The sequence below is a fragment of the Pleurodeles waltl genome, chromosome 6, assembly GCF_031143425.1.
Source record: "Pleurodeles waltl isolate 20211129_DDA chromosome 6, aPleWal1.hap1.20221129, whole genome shotgun sequence".
NCBI lineage: Eukaryota > Metazoa > Chordata > Amphibia > Caudata > Salamandridae > Pleurodeles > Pleurodeles waltl.
The window spans coordinates 1258825631-1258842909 of record NC_090445.1 but is presented as its reverse complement, the minus strand read 5'-3'; the positions used below and the strand labels follow the sequence as shown (position 1 = coordinate 1258842909).

The window sequence follows — 17279 nt, the reverse complement described above, 5'->3', positions numbered from 1 at the left end:
GAGGCAATTGCAGAACAGGTTTGCCTGTACCAAAAGAGGCAGTCTCTGGCAGTAAGGACAGACAGTAATGAAGCTAATTAGAATCATGCATATCACTCATAGCACAAGAAAGACTGCACAAGCCACCTTTCCAAGAATGGATCTTCAATAAATGGTCAGAAGCCACTGGGAGTTGGAAGGATCTAGTCATTGTCACAGCATGAATACAAAACATTGCATAATAGTGGAAATCAAAACAGGTGACCTTAGGAAGATACTTTAAGACACCAACTTCAACAGTGACATCACAACAGATGCATACCATAAGGGTTGGAGTGCCCACACAGGGAACTTGAAAACACAGGGACAATGGAACAACTCAGTGTGTTGAAAGACATCTCCTTCCTGGAAATGAAGACAGGTTTTTGAGCCCTGAAGGCCTTCGAAACACAAATCATGGAGAAAACCATTCTAATACAAACAGACAAGACAACAACCATGTTCTACCTGAACAAACAGGGAGGCACAGAGTTGTACACATAAAGCAAACTAGCACAAGAGATATGGCATTGGATAATTTGAAAGAAGATCAATCTCTTCACCGTACACCTCCCAGGAAAGGAAAACATGGAGGCGAACAGCCTAAGCAGACAGGAAAACAGATCACACCAATAGAAGCTGATACAGTAAACACTGCAGGGAATAATCACGGTTTGGGGAAGACCAACAGTAGATCTGTTCTCAACAGCAGAAAACACAAAATGCCAAAACTTCGCATCCAGGTTTTCACACCACCAGTCAGAAGGGAATGCCCTGTCACTAAAGCAGTCAATGAGATTTGCTTAGTCCTTTTCAATGATTCTCTAAATACACAAGGTAATGGAAAATGTCAGACAACCAAGGATGAATCTTATTCTAATAGTCCCCCAATGGACCGGACAGACATGGTACTTAGAAATACTAGAGCTGTCCAGGTGACAACTGATTAAGATCAAAGCACAAAAAGTCCTGCTAACAATGCAGAATGGGAAGGTGTATCATCTGGAGTCAGCAGCACTCAGTCTAGCAGCATTGCACCTGAATACACAGAGTTCGAACATATACACCTAATGCCCAGGACAATGGAAATCCTTAGGAAAGCAAGAAAACCTACCATAAGAACATGTTACGCAGCAAAGTGGAAAAGATACATCCTCTGGTGCACAGATAACAGGGGAATGGAAGTATGTACAAGGCTGGAGACAGTACCAACATATCTCACTCATCTATTGGACAGTGGTTTGCCTATTCATCTGGCAGCAATAGTAGCATACAACAAGGGCACCTGTGTGACACCTGTGTGACAGTTTTTTTTAACTCACCAGTACTGAAGAGGTTTTTAGAGGCATCAAAGATCAGTTCCAGCACCAATGTGGAACTTAAACACAGGATTAACTCAATTGATGTCAAAACTATTTGAACCTATGCAGAAAGCGGATCTCAAATCACTCACACTCAGGACTGCATTCCTAATCGCTATCACTTCACTGTGGAGAGTGAGCAACTGCAAGCACTTACAATACAGGAACTGTACCTGCAGAGACACAAGGACAAGGTGGTTCTCAGGACCAACCCTCTATTCCAACCTCAGATAGTAACCAGGTTTCAGGTTAATCAAAGCATACAGCTGTTAGTGTTCTTCAAGGAACCACATATACAGATAGAAAGAGCGCCACACACATTGGATGTAAGAAGAGTTTTAACATATTATCTGTAAGAAACAATAGAGTTAGCAAAGGGAAACCAGTTATTTGTATCCTTCACAAAAGCAACCAAGGGGTCGCCAATAACAAAGGAAATAATCTCAAGATGGATTGTAGAAAGGATACAAACTTGTGACTCAGGGACAGGGATAATGCTACCCACATGTCCAAAGGCAGACTTAACAAGGGAAAAAGGCAGAGCGTTAGCGTTCCTGACAAACATACCCATGGAAACAATCTGCACAGCAGTAGCACAGATAAACCCACACACATTCACAAAACATTACTGTGTGGATGTTCAAATGAACAATGAGGCACAAGTGGGACTAAAGGTTCTACAGCACCTGTTTGAAAATTCTGTCTCATTTCATCCCAACCAGCCAAGAGAGGGGATACCCCTACACAATCTAATGCAAATCATGTGAATCCAGAAAAGGATTCATGCTGCAAACTGAAATGGTTACATAGCAGTAGGAGACGTTTTGCATCCTAAAGAGTTTTCTAGATTCACATGCAACTCACCCATCTCCCAACAAATGGGAGGTAATGCAACCAGGCCGGAACAGAAAAGACAATACAAAAAATCCAAGATACAGAAAAAAGAATTGGAAGATGGCCACTATGCACAAGAACATCCAGGGTACCATTTGACATCATACATGGGATGGGCTCACCACCAAATGGTGGTCTATGTTTCCCACAACAAAAAAACACAAAGGAGGAACGAAGACAATTCTGGACACAACCCCTAGAAGGTGGAATAATGCAAAGCATGTGCATTCAGACTGCAAAACTACTCCTACTTGTAAGTAACCATTTCATATTTTGTTGACTTCTCTATAAATTGATATCTAGAGAATCACAACTATCTTTGCTTTGCCAAGGCTCACCATAGGGGATACCTACACATAGAGTGAGTCTGCTGCTGCATTCTAAACAGTGAACGCCTTCCCACCCTCAAATGCTAAGAGAATTGCAGAGAATTACTGACAATTAATTCGATGGCAGAAACAATTCCACACCAAATTTCTAGAGTGCTTATTTAAAGTGTGATAGATGTGGAACATACACATTAAGCCAGCATGACCACTGTGAAAACTTTAGCTGGTGATCCATCTGCAAGAGGGCTAGGGACATCTCATTGATGTGAGCTCTGTCCTTTTAGGGAGGGCGATCTGATGCTGATATATCCTGCTGTGCAAGGCATAGCATTTTAGGGAGGGAAAAATAAGATGTCCCTGACGTGCAGGGAGAACTCTTCCTTCTCGTCAGGGGCATGTTGTTTTTCAAAAATAAATACTGGGTGCTACCTTGACACTAACTGTTGCACTTCCGTGTAGGATCTGATTTTTAGTTTGCAGTTGAGGCCCATTTTGAAATTGTCCCCTTTATTCCCATAATAATTATTGAATGGTTATTTTTTTGTCATTCAGAGCCAGTACGTTGGGTGGCAGTGACTCCCATTAATTGCTCCAAAGTCTTTGTTAAAAACTGTGAGAGAACACTGACAGAATGAAAGAGACAGCATTTTGACTTTTTGATTAAGTAAAGACGCAAGAAAAGCTTATGGCCTGCGAAAGAGCATGTACCTGCAACTGGCAATTGTAAAGCCACTGAATAACGTAGCAAACAAAAGCAATAAACATCGTTGGATTTATCTTCAATTCAGGTTACAAAATATAAAACATTCACAAAAAATTCTCAGCCATACTCAGGTCTCAGATTAAAAGCCCTCTTATATCTGAAATTAATGTGTAAAGAAACTAAACCTAATTTCGTGGGGTTCACAAAAGCATATTTGTTGTATTTCTTTTAACAGAACGCCAAATCGTCAGATTCTTACTGCATGCACCCGGCGAATGCAGTAACAACTCAGTTGGGTCCCTATGCCTTTAAGATTCCCCTATCCATCCGGCAGAAGATCTGCAACAGCCTTGATGCCCCCAACTCCAGAGGGAACGACTGGCGCCTCCTTGCTCAGAAACTCAACATGGATAGGTGAGAAACATTCCTTCTCCCCCTCGTGCATCCGTTCCTGTCAGACTGTTACATAAAGACAAGTGCGTGGAAGCAGCAAACATTTTAGCAACAATCGGTGGTCTGAGCATCATCTTCTGATAGATAACAACCTGCAATTATCTCCATCGCAGCCTGATTTATGATTATTGCAAGCGTGCCTCTGACTTGAAGTGCAGCCAGTTTTGTATCTCAGGCTTCGAAATTAGCAGCAACTGGTCAGCACTTGCAGCTATTACTGCACTAATTTTAGGTACTGAACTCTTTCTGGCAGTCAACCCCACCCGGCCATTATCACTGACTGCAGAGAGGATGTTGTAAGGAGAGTTCAGACATTAAAGATGCCAGAGCCCAGTGTAGCACTCTCTGATCTATCTTAGAGACTTTACAAGCGCTCTCCCTAATCACACTCTGTATTCCAGAACTTCTAGTTTTCATGTAGACTCTTACCCTTTTTTCAGTATTTGATGTGATTCTGACATGAGCACCACACCACAGAGAATATTTTATTGTTGCAAGAATATATCAGATTCCAAGCGCTGCACAAAATTATTGTTGCAGGAATATATCAGATGCAAGGTGCTGCACAAGAAACAGTATAATTTGCAGAGACCAGGGCAGGCACATTACAGAAAACAGGTTGTGATTGCGGTGGGAATAGCACACAATTTAACACTCTCCATTAAACAGTTTGTACACATTTGCGTTACACACACTTAAAATCTGAATAACAGCTACGTTTTTACATATCGCAAAAGTAAAATGCAAAACCCTACTTCTATTACAAAACCAAGAGTTTCGTATCCTGTAAATTTTATATTTTATTTATTTTTCTTCCACGGAGCAGAAAAGAAGCTCAGTGCCCTACAGTGTCATTAGGTTACGAAGTTAGCAGTGTAGGCAGCCACTTCCCTTCATTCCTTCCAAAATCCTTACCTTACCAAACCGATCCCCACTGGCTTCCCAAATTGTTTATATAATTATTTATGTCTTTACAGCCATACACCCCTAGGCTGTCAATATACGTCATTGTTGTGGTGCATTTAGATAACATAATGTTACTTGAACTACGCCTGTTTGAGTGAGTTGCATTCAAATTAGAAGGCCATAATGTTGTAAAGATCTGTGTAAAGAATTTCAATAGTACTTATTCAGTGGATCATATGTGCAGAGAAAAGATACATGTGGAAAGCCATGGCTAACATAAAGTCAGCAACTCCGACACCCCTACTATACTTGTACTTTACAAACAATACTTACCTTGTGCATACCAAACCACCATAATCACCATCTGGCCACCCCTCCCTCCTTAAAAAAGAATAACTCTATCTGCATCCTAACACTCTCTCCTACCAATCTTGGTGAACCTTCCATTTACTCAAATATACCTGGAATTCTATTCTGCCATCTAATGTTTAACCATCCCTTTCCCCACTTAAATATCTAAAATGAAATACTTGACTTCCTGGCAGAGTCCCCCACTACCCTCCATTTCAACCTTCCCCTGTTAACATGTTTCTTGAAATGGACCTTGGGTTGTGGTCAGACTCGCTGCTGACAGGGAAGACATCAGATGGTGGGGTCAGAGAGCCATGGCATTCCTCATTTCCTTTGTGTAGGAGGCTGGCCTGGCTTATAGTGGGTACCTTGTGGTATTTACACCCTGTGCCAGGTCGAGTTATCCCTTATAAGTAGAATAGAGGTGTTTCTAGCAGCTTAGGCTGATAGAAGGTAGCTATGGCAAAGCAGCTTAGGCTGAACTAGGAGACATGCAAAGCTCCTACTATACCACTTATATCATATAGCACAATATCATAAGAAAACACAATACTCAGAGTTACTAAAAAATAAAGGTACTTTATTTTTATGACAATATGCCAGAAGTATCTCAGCGAGTATCCTCAGTTAGAAGGTAAGCAATATACACAAGTTATATGTACACAAACCCAAAACAGGTAAGTAACAGTAAGAAAAGTAGTGCAAACAATGTAGAATCACAAGAGGATGCAATAGGTGAACATAGGTCTGGGGCAACACAAAGCATATACTCCAAAAGTGGAATGCGAATCACGAATGGACCCCAGACCTATGGGAGCATGTAGAGGGTCGCTGGGACTGTAAGACAGTCCGGGTGCCCAAGATAACCCACCCCAAGACCCTGAAAAGTAGGAGTAAAGTTACCCTAGTACCCCAGAAAGACACAATAGTCGTGATAGGGGTATTCTGCAAGAACCACAAGCACCAGCAAAACACTGAAGATGGATTCCTGGATGTGAGGACCTGCAAGGCAAGGGGACCAAGTCCAAGAGTCACGATAGTGTCCAGGGGGGCAGGAGCCCAGGAAACCCCGGATGAAGGTGCAAAACGGCTGCCTCCGGGTGGAAGAAACCGAAGATTCTGCAACAACGAAAAGGGCTAGGAACTTCTCCTTTGGATGGAAGATGTCCCATGGCGTGCTGGATGTTGCAGATGTGTTTCCACGCATAAATACCACAAACAAGCCCTTCTAGCTGCAAGGGTCGTGGTAGAGGTTTTTGGGTGCTTCTGGGGACCAGGAAGGACCAGGATGTCGCCCCTTGGAGCAGGAGACAGAGGGGGCGCTCAGCAACTCAGAGAGCCCCCGCACAAGCAGGCAGCACCTGCAGAAGTACCGAAGCAGGCACTTAGAAGATTTGTGAAACTGGAGTAACAAAAGGAGGGTCCCACGACGTTGGAGTCCAACTCAGCAGGTTGAGCACTGCAGGACGGAGTGCTGGGGACCCAGGCTAGGCTGTGCACAAAGGAATCCTTGGAGAAGTGCACAGAAGCCGGAGCAGCTGCAAATCACGTAGTACACAGGTTTGCAGTCTGGCGTGGGGAGACAAGGACTTACCTCCACCAAACTTGGACTGAAGGATCACAGGACTGTGGGGGTCACTTGGATCCAGCTCCTGTGTTCCAGGGGCCACACTCGTCAGGATACGAGGGGACCCAGAGGACCGGTGATGCAGTCTTTTGGTGCTTGCGTGAGCAGGGAGAAGATTCCGTCGACCCACGGGAGATTTCTTCTTGGCTTCCAGTGCACGGTGAAGGCAATCAGCCCTCAGAGCATGCACCACTAGGAAACAGTCGAGAAAGACGTCAGGATGAGGCGCTACAATGTTGCTGGTAGTCGTCTTGCTACTTTGTTGCAGTTTTGCAGGCGTCCTGGAGCAGTCAGCGGTCGATCCTTGGCAGAAGTCGAAGAGGGAAGTGCAGAGGAACTCTGGTGAGCTCCTGCATTCGTTATCTGATGAAAACCCCAGAGGAGAGACCCTACATAGCCAGAAAAGGAGGTTTGGCTAACAAGAAAGGAGGTTTGGCTACAAAGAGAGGTAAGAGCCTATCAGAGGGGGGTCTCTGACGTCACCTTCTGGCACTGGCCACTCAGAGCAGTCCAGTGTGCCCCCAACACCTCTTAATCCAAGATGGCAGAAGTCTGGGACACATTGGAGGAGCTCTGGGCACCTCCCCTGGAAGGGAAGGTACTGCTCAGGGGAGTGGTCATTCCCCTTTCCTTTGTCCAGTTTCGCGCCAGAGCAGGGCTGGGGGATCCCTGAACCGGTGTAGACTGGCTTATGCAGAGATGGGCACCATCTGTGCCCATCAAAGCATTTCCAGAGGCTGGGGGAGGCTACTCCTCCCCAGCTCTTCACACCTATTTCCAAAGGGAGAGGGTGTAACACCCTCTCTCAGAGGAAATCCTTTGTTCTGCCTTCCTGGGCCGGGGCTGCCAAGACCCCAGGAGGGCAGAATCCTGTCTGACGAATTGGCAGCAGCAGCAGTGGAAACCCCGGAAAGGCAGTTTGGCAGTACCCGGGTTCTGTGCTAGAGACCCGGGGGATCATGGATTTGTCTCCCCAATACCAGAATGGTATTGGGGTGACAGTTCCATGACCTTAGACATGTTACATAGCCATGTTCGGAGTTACCATTGTGACGCTATACATAGGTATGTATAGTGCACTCTTGTAATGGTGTTCCCGCACTCACAAAGTTCGGGGAATTTGCCCTGAACGATGTGGGGGCACCTTGGCTAGTACCAGGGTGCCCACACACTAAGTAACTTGGCACCTAACCTTCACCAAGTGAGGGTTAGACATATAGGTGACTTATAAGTTACTTATGTGCAGTGAAAAATGGCTGTGAAATAATGTGGACGTTATTTCACTCAGGCTGCAGTGGCAGGCCTGTGTAAGAATTGTCTGAGCTCCCTATGGGTGGCAAAAGAAATGCTGCAGCCCATAGGGATCTCCTGGAACCCCAATACCCTGGGTACCTAAGTACCATATACAAGGGAATTATATGGGTGTACCAGTGTGCCAATAAGAATTGGTAAAATTAGTCACTAGCCTGCAGTGACAAATTTAGAAAGCAGAGAGAGCATAAACACTGAGGTACTGGTTAGCAGAGCCTCAGTGATACAGTTAGGCACCACACAGGGAACACATATAGGCCACAAACTTATGAGCACTGGGGTCCTGGCTAGCAGGATCCCAGTGACACATATCAAACACACTGACAACATAGGGTTTTTACTATGAGCACTGGGCCCTGGCTAGCAGGATCCCAGTGAGACAGTAAAAACACCTTGACATATACTCACAAACAGGCCAAAAGTGGGGGTAACAAGGCTAGAAAGAGGCTACCTTCCTACACTTTGGACCTGTGAAAATCAGATGAGGCAGCGGACTGTGTAGATTGTAAATCCAGATTTTCCTGCATTGCTCAGTGCTCTGGAGACTCTGAAGTGACAGGGGAAGTCCAGGGATATAACTCCCTCCTTGTAGTATCATAACACGGAAACACGGAAGAACATATTTTGTTTTTCTCTGTTTCGCAATAACAGGATTTCGAATCGTGTGTAAACACTAATTACTAAAAAAGCCACTCACAACAGTAATGGGAAAAATATTCACAGTTCACTTCAATCAGATTCACAACCACCATCACCCTTGAAGTTTGTATTCAAATGCACATTTGAGCCTATGCCATTGGTTTTCTTTAAACATTGCAAATACCAAGAGATCGGAATCTAATTGACTTGCATTATGTGCAAATTACAGGGCAAGAAATACAAATTAGCATTTAATTCAAACATACCTTCAATGTTAATGCTCTGCAAATCAGTACACATTTAGAATTTCTACGAACAGTAAGAATTTCAAATTTGAGTGTATTAAAACGTGTGCACATCCAAAGTGTTCTAGTAGGATAAAGTGTTCTAGTAGGATAATATTCCCCCAAAGTTGCCACCTTCCTTCTTCCCCAATCGTGAACTCTGTTTTAGGGTATGTTTTCTCAATAAAATAGTAGCACATGCCATTTTTTCACTTCAAATTCTGCCTCTTCAACCCTGTCTGTTTTCCCTGTGAATATTCGAGCACCCTATTTTTATTACTTTCTTCATTTTGCATGAATGCATATAATTAAGCTAAATGATTATACTTTAACAAAATGTATATCGTTGAAATGCAAGATCTGAACTGTTTAGGTACTTTCATAAGTATGTATTACTTCTGTGAGACCATATCAAACCATACACTTCATGTGTTTGTCTTCGTTCCAGGTACCTAAACTATTTTGCCACCAAAGCCAGTCCAACTGGGGTGATCCTGGACTTATGGGAAGCCTTGCACCTGGATGATGGTGACCTCAATGCCCTGGCGAGTGCCTTGGAGGAGATGGGCAAGAGTGAGATGATGCTTGTTATGGCCACAGATGGAGACTGCTGATGAGTCAAACTATTCAATGGATATTTGGCAGACAATGAAAGGGTGGTAGAAGTGGAAGAGAAGGCACCCTGGTTTTTGTTTTAACCCAAGAGTTTGACATTCAACACCCTTACTGTAACGGGTGACGCCGAGTGCTGTAGCTAACCATGAAAGCATAGGGGAGTCTCCCCAACTTCTGAATTTTCAGCCACGGTCAGCCTTAGAAATCATCATACCCCGTTTACAAGCCATCTATATGTCTAATGGATTCCACCTCTACCCTTACATCCTCGAGCCGGACTCAAGGAGAAGGCTTCTTTTGTAACCTTGACAGCATCCTATGATGAACCCAATCTACTCTTTTCCGCTAGGCTAAGCAACTAGGGCTTCAGACAGTAGCTTGGCGTTTCTTCAGTTCCTGTTCATTTTCGTCCTGCCTTTGTGGTCTTTGTCAGCTTAACAACCTTCAAAAGGTCAAGTACAATCCAAACAGACTGCTGTTATCCTGCCCGGGCCTGGTGAGGCTAATTAGGGCAAAACGGTTTCTTAGGAAACGCAAGTTAATTTATTATCCAAATCTTTGGATGAGTCCATGTTTTTTCATGTTTGCGGGTGCGACAGCGTGTAAACACATGCTCGTGCATGTGTTTCCAAGTGAGAAAGCGCGAGAGACAGTGTGCACTTTGTGTTAAAACTTTTTGTAGACAAGATTCCTACTTTAAACTAAAAAGTATAAAAAAAATGTTTACAAGCCCTGGGTCTCCTATGAAGATACCTATTTGCTTATATCTGGCGACAGTGAATAGGAACATTAAGTTATCTGGGTCATTTTCATTTTTTTGGTTTGTTGGAAGCTTTTGATGTGTATCCCGTTCAAACTCCCATATTTACACTCAGGGAAATTCTTGCAATTGATTGCAATACCAGTGAAGTCGAGAGATCAGACCCAGTGAACAGGCCAGCTGCTGAAACTTATAGAAATTACCCAGGAGTCATAAAGGGTTAATCAATTGTTGGCCTCAGTGATGTATCTAATTTTGGCATCTTTCTGTAGGATCGTCTTCAGGATGTTAAGAATACTGCTTCTGATCTCCCTTTGCAAGGACTCATTGTGTTATCCTTACATCACCACATCACTTCTTTTTTACTCTTAACGGTGGTCCTGTGTGACAAAACATGTCACCTGTGCGATGGGATAACCTAGCATCCAATTGTCACATGCCTATAGCAACTACTTCTCCATATGCTATTTGTAGATGAAATTCACATCTCAAAAAACAAACAAGAATCCTCCCTGAGAACTTCAGGATCAACTATTGTAGTTTTAACAGTGACATCAAGGGGCATTTCAGGTGCATATTAGCCTCAGTGGAAAAGGGTCTAGTGACTTTATCACTCAGTGGTGGGTTGCTGTCTTTACAAGGATGTGCAGAATGCCGCCATTTCCAGGCAAACCTCGTTCTTTCAAAGGCATGTAGGAGCAATATTAATGGTGCATTTCGATAAACCAGAAAGAGAGTGTGTTCTTTAAAGTGTTAGGAGTAACTTCAAAGAAAAGTTGGTGTAGTCCACTAATGGCCCACGTTTTTCATACATATAAGAAGTCGTTCTTTCAGGCCCCTAAACTAGCAGTGGCTTAGAGGAATAGATAAAATGGTTGTTCTGCTTCATAAAAGTTTACCAATTTCTGAATGTAACATAACCAATTGAGTCAGCAGCTCACTACTGTCAGGTCTATACACAAATCAGGAGACAAATACGAATGGACACAATTCATTTAATCTGATAACAGACTTTCCAGTTAGATCAGAATTATGTAACAGGGAAATACACATGAAAATAAATCAGTTCAGTAGATCTCCCCTTTCCCCTTCCTTTGTACTGTCAAGGAGAATTGCTTCGGATTTTTCATATCCTGTCAAATACCTTAGTAGCAGTAGTAGAAAACTGAAGTCCTGTAACTTAGTAGAAGGTGTGACCTAAATCAGGATTTTCGCAATGCACTCTTCCACCATCTGTGCCCAAAAAAGGCAGAAGAGTAGAAGTCCTGATAGTCAATCGGTGTAAAAATCCTGCATTTGCATGACTGAAAGATAGTCAAGCTTCCATGTTCACTGGCTGCTTCTGGTACACTTATCTGCTCTTTAATGCCGGGACACAATAAAAAGAGAACCAATGAAAAAGTTTTGAAAACAACCAAGGTGGCACAGGAATTGCTTTTTGTTATGAAATCCAAGGAGGATCTTATATCCATATGGTTTACAAGCCAGCAAATTGTACAATTTCCTGGCTGATATTTTAAAAAAAGACAAAATAATAACAAAGGTAAGCTCCAGTATTTGTTGACAGAACATACTTGGCAAACTAAACTAGAAATAATATTGTCTGAAAGTCAGAGAGAAGGTTTTAATGAGGCCTGGCACCATATGACCCCCTCTTGCTTATCCCTTCCAGGCAATGTGCAGCGGCAGTATGTTAAGTGGCACCGCTGAATATATTTCTCATTAAAATAAAGATCTATCAAATGTTCACATATCTTTCATCATTATTTCACCATAGCAAAAATCCTCTTTGGAACTGGGGTTTGAATCAGTGCGAGGATAATATCAGGGATAAATCTTGCAGCAAGCAGTACATAAACCAAACTATGCATACAAACAAATACAGGCAACCTTGAGGAGCACCAAACAAAAAAGATCCTGGCATGGAGAATTGTGTTTCATACATCCCACATTGTGAAAACCATTTCTGCATTAATGAAAAACATTACCACAACCAAAAACAGAACAAGTCTGCCAACCAAAACATGCGAGTCTGTAAAATGATAGCTACAACTATTGAATACAATGCAACAATATGTTTTCTCGGACTAATTTAGGAGCCGTTTGTTGAAGTAGCACACACTTTACTATTGGTGTTGCACTAGGATGAATTCACTTTGTGCCCATATCTTCTTAAATGATAATTTACCCTCAGGATAATGAAGGAAAATGACCAAATTGGCCTCAGTGTGTACTGTCACTATATAAGTGTGCTGAGACTGGGCTGATTGTTGGAAGATTTTTCACTGGCATAAGAAAGGAGAACACTCACTTCTAACTGAAGTAACAAGCCAGTTTTCAGGGTGACAACATGGATCTCCTATTAGAACACTGCAAGATATTTCTGTGGTGAATTGGCGCATTTGGTAATGTCTATGAGACACTGCTTCTAAGTAGAAATTTGACATCAGTCACCAAGATCGACAAGATTCTGATCTCATGTTAGAATAATCCCTGATTTACATAGGCCAGGTTACCATTTCCTGAAGATGAGCACAGTTACAAGCAGTCGGTTTGACCAGATCTCTCTATTTTATTGTAAGACATCAAAACAGAGGTATGGGGATTAACCCTGAGGTCACCAACGGTAACCGTATGAATCACGGAATAGTATTGATACTTTGCAATGTTTGTTGTCACATTTGAATGCCCATTAATTAAGGTAGTTTGTATTGAGGTTTATTATTAGCAAGCCAACTCAAGTGGTCTCTGGTATGTGGAGTCATAATGAAGAAAACATAGCAGTGTGGGTGCTGTTCAAGTACTTAAGAGAGATTTCATTATGGCTGTTGCTAGACATACTCCTTTCAGTATGATGAAATAATGGATTAGAAGGTTATTTGTAGATGATATGAATTTGCTTTGTGCTCTGTAGCAGAACAGATACTTCCAGAATATCTGGTTAGTGTGCTCATACCACACAGACGCTACATATTTTCTCTCAGGGGACATTCTTAGCCCTAGCTGATGGTGGGGCATTCTTCTTATCTTTCAGGTCATTCTTCTCTCAGAGGTCCAGGCTTGGACTCAGTGCCAGGTGGGTAGTTATGCAGAGAATAATTTGTCATAGGAGCTATAGGCAGAATTAATTTTAGGTGAGAGTCAATCGACTGTGCAGGATTTTCTGATTAAATTGCCCTCCTGTCATGGGACGACAGTGGAAAGGTACATAGTGTACAAAATAAAAGGTGTGCTTATGTCATTCGTACAATGATGACAGGCAGCTCCATAGTACTCATCTCAGATACACCAGAATTGGCATCATGTAGAGTTTTGTTTACTTGTACACGCAAAAGGGGCCGCTGTCTGAATGTGATATCTGTGCAGTGACTTGCACGCATTTGCAATTCATAAGGCAATGTTACTGATTAAATAGTCTGAGGAATGTACATGTAAATGTCAGCTGAACTAAATGAAAAGTACATCAAGAAGTCAGAACCATGCATATGAGATCAGGAAGCCTAAGGTAGGAGTATTGGAACCTCTTTTTTGTTCCTCTGTCACATGGTCTCTTTACATTGGGCAGTATGTGAGCTGCTTTCTTGGTTCAGAAGTCGCAGCAGACGCCTCTTCTATCCACTGTGTCAGAATCATATTATATGATAGCTAGTTCTGAGGGGCTGGTTCCTGGTTTTTAAACAAACCATTTTCAAAGTATCCCAAAGAGACCTTTCTCTTACAGTTTTTTTTGGTTGCTTCCAATCATGTGTTTTTGAATTCCCACGAGTCAGCCTCCACCTAGTAGCAATAGTATGTGTTAAATCTCACTAGAAGTAGATTTAGAAAGTATAACATTTGGAGACATTCTACACATCACCCTGAAGAAATCATGAGCCAGATGTACATAAATAGAAATAGTGATTACCTAATTGCGATTTGTTTGTGAAATGAAATTAGGAACTCACTATTCATAATGGATTAAACGCTTCTGAGTTTCATTAGAGATTTGTAGTGTGTCCCAAATAGAGCTAATCATGAATATTAATGAGGTAGGCCGCAATTTGGGATTCACTGCCATCACAGGGATAGTGGTGAGGTCGGCAGACCCCCTTGTCTGTGATTGTTTTTAAATAAAGCAATCTTTTCTTAAATGCAAACCGTTTTCCTTAAAGGAAACTTTAAAGTTTAATTTTTTAAGAGTAAACATTGGTCTCTTGGAACACTGCCTCCTCTTAAAAAATAGTTTTCTGACCATTCTCAAAGGGGAAGGGGTCCCTTGGGGTCCCTTCCCATTGGTGAATGGGGTGCCACCAACTTTGAGATGGCAGTAAAGTGCGAATGTTTAACAAGTGCATTTCGGTTGCAAAATGTTTGTACATAACTATGAAATTTGGTATTAGGAAGGGACTTCCTCAACATGCCCCCTCCAAATACCAAATCTCAAAACTGAAATTGCGATTCCATAACAAGTTATCAAATCACAATTTGGCCTTTGTACCTCAGAAAAGGTGTTTTTGGGGTCCCAAACAGCCCAATTCTGAGAATTGGGCCATTTGCAAATGAACAAAAGCTTTGTACGTCTAGCCCCAAATTACTTATGTCTAACCAGTTGTCTGTAGTGGTGGTCATCACTCATTGGTTCGTATCCCTATCTGGATGCACAGAGGAAAGTGGACTTCAGCCTTTTTCTTTTGGTGGGGACAGAAATGTGCACCAGCTAGGTCCTCTCTAAGCCAAAGAAAATCTAAAAGGAGAAAGTTCTCCACTGACCCATAACAATAATGAAATTCTTATAAAGGCAAATTGATTCTTAAAATGGCATGGTAAACTCCTGTTAAATTACTGATTACGTCATTCTTTTGTGTCTGCTGAACCTACTATTAAAAAACAAGGATTTCTAGGATTTGTTTGCCTTTATGTAGAGATTTTGGTTCAAATGTATACACATCACTTCGTATGTTATCTTTCACTTAGTCGTCAAGACACCCTGAGCAGTGACTTTTCCCAGTAATGTACATTTTCAGTTTTCTTAACTTAGATTCATCTCCTTTCCAGAGGAAGAACATATATGTTTTATAGTCAATTCTGGTTAATCCATGGAGTTTACAAGCTCATGTCCCCACAGTGTTATTTGTAAAGAGTTGTAAAGTACCTTTCCATAAAATGCAATTACGCAAAGTATAGAATGCAATTCTAGTCTAGTGTAGTCTTGCAGATGTTTTTCTAACATAGAATCTTGAATAGTACCACAGTGATTTCCACCTCTACTCCCTATGCAAATGCCAGTAAGAAGCAAAACTAGTAGGCCTTGAGACTGTTTTTTGCTTTTGGTGAAAAAAACTATTTTTCATTTCAATGGGCTGTAGTGCATCGAATGGATGAGGTCGGTGGGGCCATAGTGCATCGAATCGATGAGGTGGGTGAGACCAACTTCTGTTAACAATGATTCACAGCTGCTAGCGCCAATAGCCACAAATATAATTCATTCCATTTCCGAGCACATTTGTATAAGAGATACAGTCTCCCCAGGATATGCAATAGGTTAATGTTTTTTTAAAGAAAACACTTTATTAAATATTTTCAAAGCCCGAATAAGTTTTCCCTTATCATCAAAGTATTACACTTGCTTGGGTATTTTGCATTACAAATAAAAAGACAAATATGGAAAATATTTAGGCTGAACAATGTTAAATCAATCAACCAGACTTGCTGCTTGACGTTTTCCTGTGATATCCAAATGACAAAATCCACAGCTCTTGTGACACCAATTCTACAAGTCAATTAGCCAAACAACTATGTTGTGAAGGTGAATTACATGAACATTTCACAAAACATTTCACACAGGTTAGTCATCTCCTGCTTTCATAACCAACTAAAAGCTTTCATGACAGATGGACTACAGGTTATAATTAAAACCCATTGGTGGAAGAGAAAATCGACTGAATGTAGCACTGCATGGTCATCCAGAGCGGTTACAGGTAAAGCATATTTTTTAAAAGTTATTTTTTTATTGCAACCAAAACACGAGGCCTGGTAATACTTACAGTGTTTGTTAGTGATAATGTAGACCACAGAGGCAAAATAGCTGTGCAATGATTTAATGCACGGCTCCTACTGACAGTCAAACGGGTCGGTTTATAATTGTGTAAAGATTGTATGGCACCAAGAGGCCATAACTGTGCACCTGATAGAGCCTTGGCACACTGTAGAGTGATATTGGCAAAGTAACGCAGAAAGATTGTGGTGTAATACTATAATGTTATGTTTTCATTAAGAGTTTAATGTACTGCTTGGCGGTATTAGCACATAATTATCACGGAATTGGGACATTTCCTTTTATGGTAATGCTGTGCATTTAAGACCGTACAGTGTGGCGTTCCTAACCTCATGTTATGAATTCCGCACACTGCTACACAGTTCTATGGCAATAACATGGCAATGCTGCTAATATCATGCTGACGAAGAAACCCATTTACCATATCATTGTTGACTAACGAAAGACAAAGGCTGTTGGAATATCTAGTATCAGACATGCTTTTTCAACTCTGTTTTTGATAGTTTAATTTCATTTTCATGTAACTTACTCTGTGTAACCAGCTAGACCCAATTGTCTAGATTTCACTAATATCTGTCATGCCTCCGCAGAGCTGCAGTCTAAAGTTCTCGCTGTCATTGGGTATGTGTAAAGTGTGTATCTATGTCCGAATGTATGATGTTCATATGCCTGTGGGTGTAGAGGACCTGGATCCAAAATCTCCATTCACCATAAAATAAATGCATTTGGGATATTTCCATTGGGCAGTAGAGACTGCTTGAAATTGAAAAGTAGTATAATGTGTTTGATTTCCCTGCCAGTAAAGAACGCTGAGCCTGATACAACCTGATCGCTATGAAAATAGACCTGCCCCAAAGGTAACTGCCCTACTCATGGCTCAGGTGTAACAAGAAACCACTATGGTGTACAGTCTGGACATAATCTCCTCAGGTGAAATATCTGAGAAAGTGTAAGGCACTGAAGGGATGTGCACCTCCTCACCATGTTTCTGTAC

At 41.8% G+C, this 17279-nt stretch overlaps 1 protein-coding gene across 2 annotated transcripts in view; it reads left to right on the top strand.

Annotated features, from left to right (window-relative positions):
• Positions 1–12154, top strand: part of UNC5B (unc-5 netrin receptor B) — a 409451-nt gene extending 397297 nt beyond the window's left edge. For both annotated transcript variants that reach the window (XM_069240569.1, XM_069240568.1), the window contains 2 exons: positions 3541–3719; positions 9325–12154. In XM_069240569.1, coding sequence (XP_069096670.1) covers positions 3541–3719; positions 9325–9490 — 345 coding nt within the window. In that variant the 3' untranslated portion in view covers positions 9491–12154. The remainder of the gene's footprint in view (positions 1–3540; positions 3720–9324) is intronic.
• The last annotated feature ends 5125 nt before the right edge of the window (positions 12155–17279 follow it).